Below are 14,067 nucleotides of genomic sequence, written 5' to 3'. Positions count from 1 at the left end.
ACGCCTCTGCAATGTTCTGTCGAGATCTGGGGCGGTACCTTTGGATTGGCAGAACAGGGCGATGGTTCCCATCTTTAAGAACAGGGACCGGAGGGTGTGCTCCAACTAGAGGGGGACCACACTCCTCAGCCTCTCTGGAAAAGTCTATGCCTGGGTGCTGGAAAGTAGAGTCTGTCCGTTAGTCAAACCTCAGATACAGGAGGGACAATGTGCTTTTTGTCCAAATCACGTAACACTGGAACAGCTCCTCAACCTCCCAAAGATACTTGAGGTTGTATGGGAGTTTGCCCAACCAGTCTACATGTCGTGAACTTGGAGAAGACATTTTACAGTGTCCCTTAAAGTATTCTGTGGGAGGTGCTTCGGGAGTACGTCAGGCCCATTGCAATGAGCCATATATCAACCCTTATACAACCTCTGCAAGAGCTTGGTCCGCATTCCCAGCAATAAGTTGGACTCGTTCCCACTGGGTGTTGGACTCCGCCAAGCTGCCATTTGTCACCGATTCTGTTCATAATTTTAATGGACAGAATTTCTAGGCATAGCCAAGTGGCAGAAGGCTTCCACTTGGTTGGTCTCAGAATCTCACCTCTGTTTTTTGCAGTTGATATGGTTCTGTTGGTTTATCAGGTGCTGGCCTCCAGTTCACACTGGAGTGGTCCAGCCAAACAGCAAAAATGACACCCAGGACATGTTGGAGACACTATATCTCTTGGCTGGCCTGTTAACCCCTTGGTGTTCCCACAGACAAGCTAGAAGAGATGGCTAAGGAGAGGGAGGTCCGGCCTTCTCTGCTTATGCCCTGCCCCCACAAACCGGCCCCGAATAAGCAGAACAAAATGGATAAATTTAATTGTTCCCTCCTTTCTCACACAGACAGTGTTTTTATCTCAGTCACCAGCTGCACTGTGTCTCGTCGGACACTGTGCATTTGGTCAGGTGTTTTTGTGGTCAAATTATCTAAAAGTTATCAGACAGAATTATCAAGTTGCGTAATCTGACTTTCATGTATGAAACCACGCAAACATAAAAGGGTAATTCACAAGTATATGTACTTATGATGTACGTATGTACGTACTTCAGTAAATGATCAAAGTATGGGGTAGAAGCGCCTTTTGCTCAAGGTTATTGGGCAAGGACTCCGAGATCAATAATGATCACCTCCAAAGATCAAAGAAAATCTTTCCATATTCTCTACCACAGAATGAGAAAGACACCACTCCACTTTATTTCTGTGTTTACATACCAAAGTTTAAAAATCAGCTTTGTGACAAATGGATACTGGATCATGCAGATTAAACAAAATAACATCATGAAGTAAAGTTTAATTCTCTGTGTGCCCAATAAAATAGGCAGGAGGGACGGGACGGTGGGGGAGGGATATCTGGTAACTTCTTTATTTGATTTTGAGTGTCTGGTTTATTGATTGATCTCATTCATGTGATAAAGGCATGTGGTACATTTATTTTTGGTTATGTAATTTATTTCACTTTGTGATGTGGTGCATTTGTTTTGATAGAGACACCCCAGCAAGCAACAACATATCACTGAGTTTTTCATGGCTGGATTTTACAAGATGAAAATGTTTTCGTCTCCTCTTTCCTCCCAATGTCTGTTGGGGGTGGAAACAAATCCTGTGCTACTCTGGCCTTCCTCCATCCCAAAGTCAACTTGGATGCATTTCACATTGAGAAGAATTGGAGAGCTTTCATTATTCAGACTATAGGCAGAGTGATTTCCTCAGAGGAAGAAAACTTGGGAACATACTGAAAGCACTACTATGACAGCTCAACTCAAAACAGTATTATTAAATGTCATTTTAAAACAGCCGCAAATGATACATTTTAACATTCTCCTGCCAGATCAAACTGATTTCCTTGACAACTTGCAGCACTTAAATGGAATAAATAGGTTCCCCCTTTTGTTCTTGGCCTGGTGAATACTGGCATGCTAAAATGGTATAATTACATGCTTGATAACAGGAAGGCTAATTGAATGTTTCACACTCCCTCACTCCACACACTCCCTCAATTGCAAATTTAAAGTGAATCGTTCTAAGATGAAACACAAATGAAGCTGTTGTCATATTATTTTTATTTTCTGCCACACTTGTCACCAACTCGCCTGATAAAACACGGTCAATGCTGTATTAAATTGTGATTGTTTTGCTTTTGTAGGTGGTGAAATTGAAGGGTCAGGTCCTGTCAGTGATGTATCGTTTCCGGATGAAAAACAGAGAGTGGATGCTGATCCGTACCAGCAGTTTCACCTTTCAGAACCCATACTCTGACGAGATAGAGTACATCATCTGCACCAACACTAATGTGAAGTATGTTCTTTCTGTATTCCACTATTTATCTAATAATTTAAATGTATTAAGACCATCAATCAAAATGGCTACAGTGGGGGGATAAAAGGAGAACTATAAAGAGTTTGAAGTTCCAGCAACACTGGTAGTAAAAAAAGAGCTTTATTACTTGACCCGTGTGTTTCAGCCTGTGGCCTTCATGTCAGGGTCATGCCATCACTAAGCCTGATGACGCTGCATGGTGGTAATTTTCTGCATTCATCAATTGTGACAAGATGCCTAGCACCATTGTGGAGCCCCCCATGTTTATGACCCACTACAGGGGTCATTTTAATTCCCTGATATTTTAAAAATCTATTTAACTCCGTTAAATGAAAACCCCATCCTCTCATATTTAATGACTTATCCTAAAATGTGTTCATTCATGAATTAGTGAATTCTGGGGTGGATGGCATAAAAAAGATTATGACCATGTATGCATAGAACCGCAGAGGACGTTTTTGATCCCATAGAAATGAATGTAAGACAACTAGCATCCTGGGTTACCTGAAAAAAATTGTTTACACATATTTTGTCACAAAATATGTGTAAAAGGAGCCAAAACTAGCTAGATGTGATTGCTAAATAAATATATGTAGTTAGATAAAACATGAATAATTACTGCAGGGCCTAATAGGTCACGGGTTGAGGTTTGAGACCGATCAGAGTGAGTCAGAATGAGGGAGTGTGTGAGGAATGTGTGGAGAACTGGGCAGGTTGCTGGCAATGTCAAATTAGATTAAACAAATGAACTTTTTCAAGGAATGACATTACTACTAATGTAACCTTGAGGGTTTTTTAAAGGTACTAATAAAATTTTGACCTCATCTTGTTGCAAGATGGGATCAAAATGACCCCTCCTGAGGCCTCTAGTGTCAAGAATGGCTTCTTGACAGTCACCTTTCCATTGACACAATTTATGATTCAGTGAACAGTAGATGGATCAGCTGAAAGGCCAGATGCATCTCTAAGGTCCTGTTGCTGGATTTTATTTTCCTATTCCTTAAGGACATGACATTCACATACTCTTTTAGGCCTGCCACTTTTTCCTGTTGTCCTCCATAGGCACAGGTTACTCAAATTTTTCGGAGGACGCACTGCATAGCTAGCTGACACATGACACGTTTTTGGCTAATAGCTCTTTGGGAATCACCTTCCTGATGTTCAACTAAAGAAATGGGAAGAAATGATGTGTTTTTGCAACAGGCTAAATGTTACAAAGCCTAAAGTTAGAGTTTAAAAGTGGTTCTTTGATAAGTTGTCATTCATTCCTTAATTTAAATTAACAAAAGGGGAAATAAATACACAAAAGTTAGTCCGATCTGAACATGAGTGAAAAAAGCTGCCATTGTCCGAAGAAAAATGCAGAAAGAAATTCAGATAACCTGGAGAACTATTGCTCAAGATCACTATAAACATTACAAGAAAGTCTGGCTCCTTCAAAGCATTAAGGGTCACTTCACTGTAACAAGCAGAGTCTGTTTTTTGCCCTCCTATGTATGGTTGTACGGAATATCTGCTGTACTGGTCCTTTGTTAAGATTATTAAATAATAATATATTAATATTAACCTAACCTAATATTAGGTTAATATTAGCTAGTTTTTTCACTGCTGACTCTGCACGCAGTCTACATCAGTGCAGGAATGTGGAGGAATGGAATTAACAGTGTTGTCAGACACTCCCCTCCCTTCTCTTTTTAAAAAGATAAAAATGGCACCAATGGATCGGTGTTGTTCATCTAATTTATTTGCACTGGTCTAATTTAAGCTCAGGCTGGGTCAGTGAGTGCATGTTGCTGTCAGTTATATTCAGACTAGTTTGTTTCTTCTGTGTAGAGCTGATAGTGTTAATAAGATCAATCAAGATCATGACATGTTGTCTTATCATAAATGTAATAAATGCTCAACCAGCCAATGTTACACCAAACCAACGTCCTTCTGTCATAATGTCTCTGACAGCTGACGAAACTGGTGTGAATTACTTTATTACTATACTTTATTATTAATGCTGATTTTCTTTTGAAAACAAATAATTTCTATTTGCACATATTAACAATTATTTCATTAAAAAAACAGTTTTTGACATATCGAGTGAAAATAAATGATTATTACTCATCTTGTCAGCTCATATTTCCTCTTCTTGCTGTAGAGATGATCCAGTGTAACTCCTGCGTTTATTAAGGCTTTCTATGACTGAAGTGAAATCAAATAATGCTGCAGTGCAGCAACGCTTAACCTGAGGATATAACTAATGCAAACTGAATAATGATAAAGATAAACGTCTCTACAGAGCACTTTTTATAATCCTATTTCTTTACACGCCAATCACTTGTCAATCGTGATGACTGTTTTCATGGAGTCTGATTTTTGGGATGGATTATCTCTTTTCCTTTCATAAAGCAGAGAATAATGGAAGCATCGATCTATCATTATTTAACAAATTCTCTCATGAAGAAATTGCCATGTATCACTCAGTCACAATGTTCTTTAGCAAAATGCACTTATGAGTAAATTGCACTGCTGTGCGTTGACACACACATTGCCTGACTGAACATTTTGCTGGCAGCCTTTGGACTCGCCTGTACGTTGTAGGTCTTCTTCAACAGAGCAAGATGCTGAGTTGAGGTGTTCTCAGTCTTCAGGAGAAATATGTTTGTCAGCAACCTAAAATCAGAAGAACTGAAAAATACTGATATGAAGTCTTTGGCTGTGCATGTACTTTATACTCTATATGAATATTTCTATTTTTCTTTCAATACTTACTGTATTAAATTTAGAATTGATTTAATTGATAATTACATCATGTGGTAAGTACAACATGTGTCTAAAGTGTTCATGTGGTGCTTTGCAGGCAGCTACAACAGCAGCAGGCAGAGCTAGAGGTTCAACAGAGAGATGGACTGACTGCCTATGATCTTTCCCAGGTAACCCTCTTCTTTGGGATTTGGAATTCAAACTGATGTAATTAGATCCAGTTTTTACATTTACATAATCTTTAATGGCCATGTACCAGGTGCCTCGCTGCTGGTGACACGGACATTTGTGGCTTCCTGTTTCCATTGTTTGCGAGGTGACAAACATGACTGTATTTCATTTCGAGGGGCCGAAAGCATTGACAGCAGTGAGGGAAACTGAGATGGTTGCTGACGTTGTTCTTTTTTCTTAAAATGTTTGCAGTGTTTGATAAGAGAAACCTCAGCAGCTTGTCTTCATTTTGTCTAGGTTGCAGTTGTTTTTTTAAATATACTTTTAAACCAATCAGCATCCAGCCTGAGATATGTGTTTACTGCATTTTTTTTGTTTTTTGTTAAATCATGCCTGAAACGCAACAATGTACCCTCAGGTACCTGTGGCCAGCGTTGGCAGTGGAGTTCATGAGGCTGGGAAAAACATCGACAAGACAGAAGCCCTGTTCTCCCAGGAAAGAGATCCACGTTTTGCTGACATGTACACCAGCATCTCCGGCTGTATGACACACACACACACACACACACACACACACACACACACACACGTGTGTATTTATATCCTTGTGGGGGCATGTCACGCTTTCCCTAGCTGCTTATCCTAACCCTAACCATCAAAAATGAATGCCTAACCCTGACCCTTACCCTAAACCTAACCATAACCTAATTGTAACCCTGACACTAAAACCACATTTTGAGGCTCAAAAATGCTTTCAAACTCATGGGGACTGGGATTTTGGTCCCCACAAGTATAGTAAACTTCCAATTTTAGGTCCCCACAAAGATGTTAATATCCGTCCACACACACACACACACACATCTGCTGTTTAACAAGACAAACTGGACCACATTTCTGTTGCTGGTCAGTGTTGCAGTGATAAATCACCTGCGCGGACAACTAGAAAAAGCTACTGGCCTCTCAGCTTGACAAACTCAAGCTGCTGTTAATGGGAGACGGACACACCGTTTGTTTGTTTATTTTTCCCCTGCATCACTATTTAATACATGTAGGGCGCCATGGCAATGACATGCAGACAGTTTGCAAGTGCACAGCACAGTTAGGTGTTAGCAGAGGGTTCATCATACTTAGCAAACCCATTATTATGACTTCATAGTGTAATCATCTATTGTTTTTGTTCTCTGTCCATGGTGTGTGTGTGAAGCGGGAGATAAAAAGATGATGGTTCCCTCCTCTACAGCTGGAGGACAGCAGCTCTATTCCCAGAGTTCTCCCTTTCAGCAGGGACATTCGGGCAAAACTTTCAGGTACATGTTCATGGTACATGATGTTCCTTGGACTGGGAACACTGGGAACATCGTCTGGTTCTAATTGCACTGTAGAAAGGTGGAGTATAACTTACCTGTTTTTTGTTTCGTGTGTGTGTGTGTGTGTGTGTGTGTGCACGCATGTTTTTATGTAAGCAGTTCTTCTGTGATCCATGTCCCTGGTGTGAACGACATCCAGCCATCAGGTTCAGCCAATCAAAATCTAGCTCAGATCTCTAGACAGCTTAATCCAGGCCAGGTAGCGTGGTCAGGGAACCGACCCCCCTTTTCTGGACAGGTAACACACACTCGGACATACATACACACACACACACACACACACACACACACACACACACACACACTATTGTTATGTGACTATGTGCGCTAAAATTGACCCTCAGAACTAAATACTAACCCTTAAACTAGACAAAGTTCTCAGTTTAAGAACTCCCTCTCAGAAAACAGGCAGAATGTCCTCACTTTAAAGACCTCATAGTACCGTATTGTCCTAATAGAGCACACTGCTCTCTTATACTGATGGATACTTGTGGTTCCTGGAATTTATAACAGTAGAATGGAAGGCACACACACACACACACACACACACACACACACACACACACAGTGTTTATTTCTAAAGTTAAATAAATACCTAGAATAAAGTCAGCTGTTTCCATGGTTTCCCTGATTGCCTGTGCTGCTCCTGTACCCCAGACTCCAATCTCTGGTGCTTGTTAACAGATGGACTTGTTGCCATATTCTATGTCTCTGTTTCACATTCTTGCTAAGTGACTTGCACGCAGCATATGTTTCTTAATAGGCTCATCCGTCTTCCACATGCACTGCCGCACTTGTCAGGTCATTCCACTGGACTGAATTCTTTGTTCAGTCATCTCTAAATGCATCTCAGAAAACAGAGCCAGATGATACAAGAGATAAACACTGTTGGATGAAACAATCAAAATTATTACCTAATAAGAGAAAAGACCCCTTGTTCTAAATTTAACAACCAGCTATTTGCCATCTCCTGTCGCTGGGCAGTTACAATATTAAATAAGAACAAATACCTTAAATACAAATACCTATCAAAGATGCAATATATATATATATATATATATATATATATATATATATATATATATATATATATATATATATATATATATATATATATATATATATATATAAGTACAATCATGTAATCAATTATGCAAACCTAGTAAGTTTTTACTAGGTTTACTAGTTTGTGATCTTGACTTTGACCCAATTTTCACCCAAAAGAAAATCAACTCGAGCTGTTCCATCGGATAAAATTTGATCAGGATACCTTGAACACTGTGGGGACTGCTAACAGACGGACAGAAGCTCTTACATTAAGCTACTTACATATCATCCCATGATATGTCACGCTGTGTCATTATATATTTCAGGAAAACTGTGGCAAAACGGAGAAGCAGTGTGTAAAAAGAAAAAAGAAGACAAAAAAAACACGTCCCTCTCACTACTTCCATCGGAATTAAGAGGATAAGTAGTTTCCAGGTGCTGCTAATCAAAGGCAGATTATTAACTGATCAGCAGCAAGTGTAACAATCAGTTCCTGTATACTAATGACCTCAACATAATTGGACGTCATGGCAGGTGCAGGTCAAGCACAGTAGCACCTTGCAGACATTGAGTCGAGCACGTTTCCAGAGTCAAATGTGAGGCCGTTTGTCTGAGAGCCTAAAGCTTGGGTCATGCAACATGAAAATGACATCTGCAGACCAGCCAATTCATAACAGAGTGGCTGGACCAAAAAAAACTTGAGGTGCAATGGCAAAGTCAAATTTCAGACCTCAACCCAATTAAATTGCTGTGTTTGGACCTTTGGACCAAACTTCAAATAAAGTGAAGCCAGATTATAAAGGAGAGTGGGCAAAAATTCCCCCGCAACAACTGAACGACTGATAAAGTCGTACAGGAAAAACACACTATCCGTCATGCTAATATGCTATATGGCACAGTCTGGAAATTAGTGCCCAAATTAGTTGTTATAGCTAAACCAAACCCAAATAATAGAATATGCAGTACTTTGGTAAAGTTAAATTGGCTTAGCGCATGTATAACTGTCATAGAAAATAATTTGTGCAAAGTCATTTAGCTAAATTTGGATTCAAAGGCAGATAAATTTCTTTTCTTTCTAAAGGGTCGGTATTCAGTATGTGTGAAATACATGTATAATACAACCCTGGTTTGCTTTGTTTCAAGATTCAAAGCGTTTATTGTCATGTGTGCAAAGAAAAAGCATTTCTCTGTACAATGAAATTCTTTCTCTGCTGTCCACACACAGATGCCGGTTAATATGTACAAATAGATCAAATACAAATAGCATTAATAAACAAGTGGAGACAAAAAAAATTGAAGTGTTAAATAGATTTATGTGCAAAAGAGCTATGAGCTTAATATGCTGGTTTGATATGTGAGATGACCTGATGTGCAAAAATTATTGTTACTGTTAGAATAGGTTGTTTTTAACCACTGTCTTTGTTCTAAAGTCCAGTAAAGCCCAGTCCAGTCCTTTTGGTATTGGTTCTGGCCACAGCTACCAGACTGATCCAGCCTCCTACAGTCCGCTGTCCTCCCCGGCCACTTCCTCCCCCAGCGGCAATGCCTACTCAGGACTGACAAACCGCAGCACAGCTTTTGGTAAGCACGTCTGTTTACCTTATATTCTCATTTTGTTCTGTTTACATATATAACTTGGTCTTTACTGACATGTTCACGTCCTTTCATGTGCTACAAATAAAGGTACAGGCCACTGTTACATGATTTTCATCCTCCCTACACAGGAGCTGCATAACAAGCGAGTTTACTTTCCACAGTCCGACATCTATCTAAAGACAACATAAGACAAGTTCATTGTTACTTTCTTCAAATTATTGACTTGTTATTAAGTGATGATCAGTGACTATTTCACGGAGTATTTAAATAACAGTATGAATCTTCACTTAAACCCAGACTGAGTCAAAAGGTTTTTCCTTCCTATTAAAATTATGTTGTCTGAAAACATTAATTTCAGCATTGAAAGCATTCGAAAAATAGAATGTAAAAGTGAATCGGCTGTACAGTTCAGTTGTGTAATTTCTGTGGAGTGGAAATACTTGAAGGTAACAGTTATAATGATTTATGTAGCAAAGAAAATAATATGCATCTTCAAGAAAAAATACTTCTCTGCGTAGTGGAAGCTGCTAAAGAAAGAAAGTGTGTTAGAGAGGTTGTAATGCTTCTTTGTGACAGCTACTATACTTACAAATGATAAAGTCAGACAGCTTCTCTGATACAGGACCTTACGCTATAAACTCAGGAGTCTTGTTTGTGCATGTTGTGACTGAACCTTATTAAAGTGTGTTCACAGACTAACATGCCAGTAGGTTCTGGGAGGTGTGTCATTACTGTATTTGTACTAAGAGTGGAGGGTTTGAGGTAATCACAGGAAAGACTTTTATTCCATTATTCAGTGCTAAAGATATCCCACATGTAGTTTCCAATAGTTTGCCGCTCCCAATCGGATGTGTGAAGTGATGTTGGCACCAATGTCCTGGACCGTGAGTGTGTTTGTGGAGTTGTCCTCTCTGTGTCAGCATACGTTTTTCTTCAACCAGATGTGTAAATGTAGATGAAGCAGCTGAAGGAATAAAAAGCTGTATGGATGGGAGAAATGGGAAAATGTGGCTCGTAGCAGGAAGAGCTTTGAGCTCTCAATAAATCGGACAAGCTCTTTCCATTCAGTGAAATAGCTGGCTTACTGTCAATTAATACTTTGTATTTTAACCTTTTATACTGTCATAATCCTGTTTGAGCCTCTACTGTATTTTAGAGGGCTAGTTTTAAGGATGTTTTCAGGTTTCTAACCCTGATGAGCAAGTTGTATTTCTTATCTCACAAATAGGCTCAAACATTAAGCCACTAATGTTTTACCAGTATTTCTACTTTTTATGGCATGCATCTAGACAACCAGCATATGCTTATGCTGAAAAAGTACTTACTATCGGTGTAACAGGAGCTAAATAAAAAAAACATCCTAAAAAGCTTTACAAACTATCGTGGTTCTTTGACACACATATAGAAAAAGGTCATTCTGCCTCCGACAGTTACTAGATTAAAAATTGAAAAATTCCTCAAGTCTGAAAGTGTCTTTACTGATGGAAGGGAACCTTTTTTGTGGAACATTTCCACATAGAGATGAAAGTACTTTCATTAAAGTTGGTTTTAAGGTTTCAAAAGAAAGCATAAATCTTTACAACCATTTCCATAATGAATCAATCATAATAATCCAGATTTTGGTGAAATTTTCAGTCAGGAAGGAGGCAAACACCTTTTCACACCACTGTATGTGTGTAAAACACTATAGGCTACATGCAGTTACACCACAAGTAGTTTTAGTTTCAGCTTAGCATGATCTTTTAACGTGGGCTAGCTGTAGCTCTGGAGGTAGAGCAGATCATCTACTGTTCGATCCTCGGCTCCCCCAGTCTGCATACCAAGTATCCTTGGGCAAGATACTAACTATAAGTTGCATCTGATGCATCCATGGGAGCATGAACATGCATGAATGTTAGCTAGAAAGCACTAAAAGAAGAAAATTTGTGTGAACAGGTGTGAATATAGAGCGCTTTGAGCGCTCCGGGAGAGTAGAAAAGCACAATATAAGAATCAGTCTGTTTACCATTTACCATGTCAATTGCAAGTAATGTTTATCATGTTGTATGTATTCTACAAAAGATCTGTATATTATAGATAATGGATAACCATTACCAACTTAAAGAAAAAAGAATGGTTGGTTGTCATGGCTTATAGTTTCCATATTCAGTTCAATTACGATTCAATTTCCTGTCGTGGTTACAAGGATGGGAAAGCAGAGCAGACAGAACAGGAGTAGACTGATGTCTGAATGGTTTTCCAACCACCATTCATAGACATCAGTCAGTATTTAAAAGTGCCACTTTAAAAGTGAGAAGAATAACACAGCAGAGCTGCATCTGTTTGTGAAAGCTATGAAATCATTTTTTGCTGAAGTTTTCAATGAAGTTCTGGTTTCCTGAGCTGTTTCCATGCTGAGATGTTTTGTGGTGTTTGCAGTGTTTAATAAGAATGTGTGGGTCTATTAATATTGTATTATTATTGTAGCGGCATCAAAGCCTGAAACATGTGGACATTCTTTGAAAACACATTGTGTAATTATGTTTTCCAACAAATTGATGCATTTTCCTAAACTTATAATTGAGCAGGTGCAAGCAGAGCTAGGATTATGCTTTTAAATTGGGAGGACTAAGAAAACAGAACTCAGTTGACAGCAGTCTGCAATATACTGGCATCTTTAAAGTATACAACATTTGATATGCCAATGCATCGACCAGTTTTTCAGTAAATTACTATCTTGTATTTTTTTTAAACAGGTAAGATCTTCCCTTTTATTCTAGTTGTTTAAGCACACCGCCTTTCTTTAATTCACCTTTGTATAAGCCCAAATTTACACTGTTTATTGGAGCTCAGATGACCAGAACTGATCCTTTTGTCAAAAGATCTTTTGAGATGAAAGCAAAAATGGTAAATGGTAAAAAATAAATAAATAAAGAAATACATACATATATATATATATATATATATATATATATATATCAGGGCACGCAAAATTTCAAAATCCCTGGTAGCCCTTCGGGCAGGGACTCTTCAGTTTTTGGTAGCCCAAAAATAAATTTAAATAGCCCGAATAAAAAAGAGAGCAATTTTTTGATTGATGTTTTGTTTCCCGTTTTGTTTCCGTTACAATATTATACATTAAAGTATAATATTGTAACGGAAACAAAACATTAATCAAAAAATTGTTGAAACACAAATTACAACATTGTATAAAAATTACAATCATCAACTCAAATACTTGGTTCTAATTGAACAGAAATTTCTATGAACTTGTAAGAACTGTAGAACATGAATCAGTCTGTGTCAGATCCTGAATTTGAAATTTCCACTGAAGTCACGGGTAAGAGGCAAGTGGAACCAAGATCTAGGCCATTTGCTTTTTGAATTTTGCAAAGACTGCTAAATTTTGCCAGTGGTAGTTCACTCCTTGCAACATAGTACGCTGTTATTAACTGATTTTTCAGGTTTATTTTTAGTATGTTAATTGCAATTGGTGTTTGTTCCGGGAAAGATATTGCAGACTGAGCAATAATTCATTTCTCATGGGTTCTAATGGGGGCCTTTCTTAAAATTACTGGTCCCAGTAACAAAGGTGCTTGTCGACTCAGAAATCGAGGGAAAACCGACAACACACCCGGCAGAACATTATGTTATTTACATGGGTGCACATAAGTGGTCCGCATGTGCGCATTCGCTGTCAAAATAAAAGACGCGCACCAGATAAGAAGTTGCAACGCGCGTTTGCGTCCATATAAAAGGCACTGTTTTTGTCCGCTAGAGTGGGATTTTCATGGCACATTCTGCACCACATCTCTGTGCGTTCATCATTTGTTTGAAGCCAGCTCACTTCCTGCAACCACTTTTCCGAGAATATGCGCTTCTTTTGTTGTTCGGACTCCTTCTGACATTTCTTTGGAGGTGGAGGAACACCAAAGTAATTGCTTAAAGGAGCTTCTTCGACATGTTTAAGAGTTCTAAACAAATGTCTGTCCTCCTCCAGAAAATCTTATGTACGCAAACACGCGTTGCAACTTCTTATCTTGTGCGCGTTTTTTATTTTGACAGCGAATGCGCACCTGCGGACCACTTATGTGCACCCCTGGTTATTATTTAGCTTGTCATATTGCAGCCACAGAAATTCTTTTGTCCATGAAACCATAAAGCTGCACTTTCTTTTTGCCTTATATTCTGATTTGTCATAACTTTTCCGTTTTGTGGTAAGCTTTTCTTTGGCTGTCACTTCTTCACCCTGACCGGTCTTATTTGGCTCAGCAGAACTAAAATATATATCCTGCTGCCTTTATACACGCACTCACATAACGCTCAGCGATTCTCTGCGCGATCAACCTCTCACATGTTTAAGCTTGCTGCGGGAGATTTCACTTGTCATGTTTGCATAGTAAGCTAACGATTGATAAGACGATGTCAGAGGAAGTGGTGCACAAATTATCGTCACTCACCAATCAGTACTGTCGCTCTCTATACACAGTTCGCGCGATTGCAAAGTGAAAGCAAAAAACAAGCGCAAATTCTGGCTCACCGATGCCAATGACATAATTACCCAGCTACATTTCCGAAAGAATGCAAAAGCATTGACATATTTTTCCTTCCTATGATAGCCCGACGGGCAGGGCAGAGATAGATTTTGGTAGCCCGACTGGAAAAATCGCTAGCCCCGGGACGTCGGGCTAGCGATTTTGCGAGCCCTGTATATATATATATATATATATATATATATATAGATATATATATATATATATATATATATAGATATATATAGATATAGATATAGATATATAGATATAG

At 38.8% G+C, this 14,067-nt stretch overlaps 1 protein-coding gene across 4 annotated transcripts in view; it reads left to right on the top strand.

The window, feature by feature from the left end:
- arnt2 (aryl-hydrocarbon receptor nuclear translocator 2) overlaps positions 1-14,067 on the top strand; it is a 68,958-nt gene that overhangs the window by 48,929 nt on the left and 5,962 nt on the right. For 2 of the 4 annotated variants that reach the window (XM_063470470.1, XM_063470485.1), the window contains 6 exons: positions 2,178-2,329; positions 5,199-5,271; positions 5,691-5,814; positions 6,477-6,579; positions 6,736-6,877; positions 9,117-9,267. In XM_063470470.1, coding sequence (XP_063326540.1) covers positions 2,178-2,329; positions 5,199-5,271; positions 5,691-5,814; positions 6,477-6,579; positions 6,736-6,877; positions 9,117-9,267 — 745 coding nt within the window. The remainder of the gene's footprint in view (positions 1-2,177; positions 2,330-5,198; positions 5,272-5,690; positions 5,815-6,476; positions 6,580-6,735; positions 6,878-9,116; positions 9,268-14,067) is intronic. The other 2 variants (XM_063470477.1, XM_063470493.1) reach the window with 1 other exon arrangement.

The sequence above is a fragment of the Pelmatolapia mariae genome, linkage group LG1 (assembly GCF_036321145.2).
Source record: "Pelmatolapia mariae isolate MD_Pm_ZW linkage group LG1, Pm_UMD_F_2, whole genome shotgun sequence".
Classification (NCBI taxonomy): domain Eukaryota; kingdom Metazoa; phylum Chordata; class Actinopteri; order Cichliformes; family Cichlidae; genus Pelmatolapia; species Pelmatolapia mariae.
This window is presented reverse-complemented; position numbering and strand designations above follow the sequence as displayed.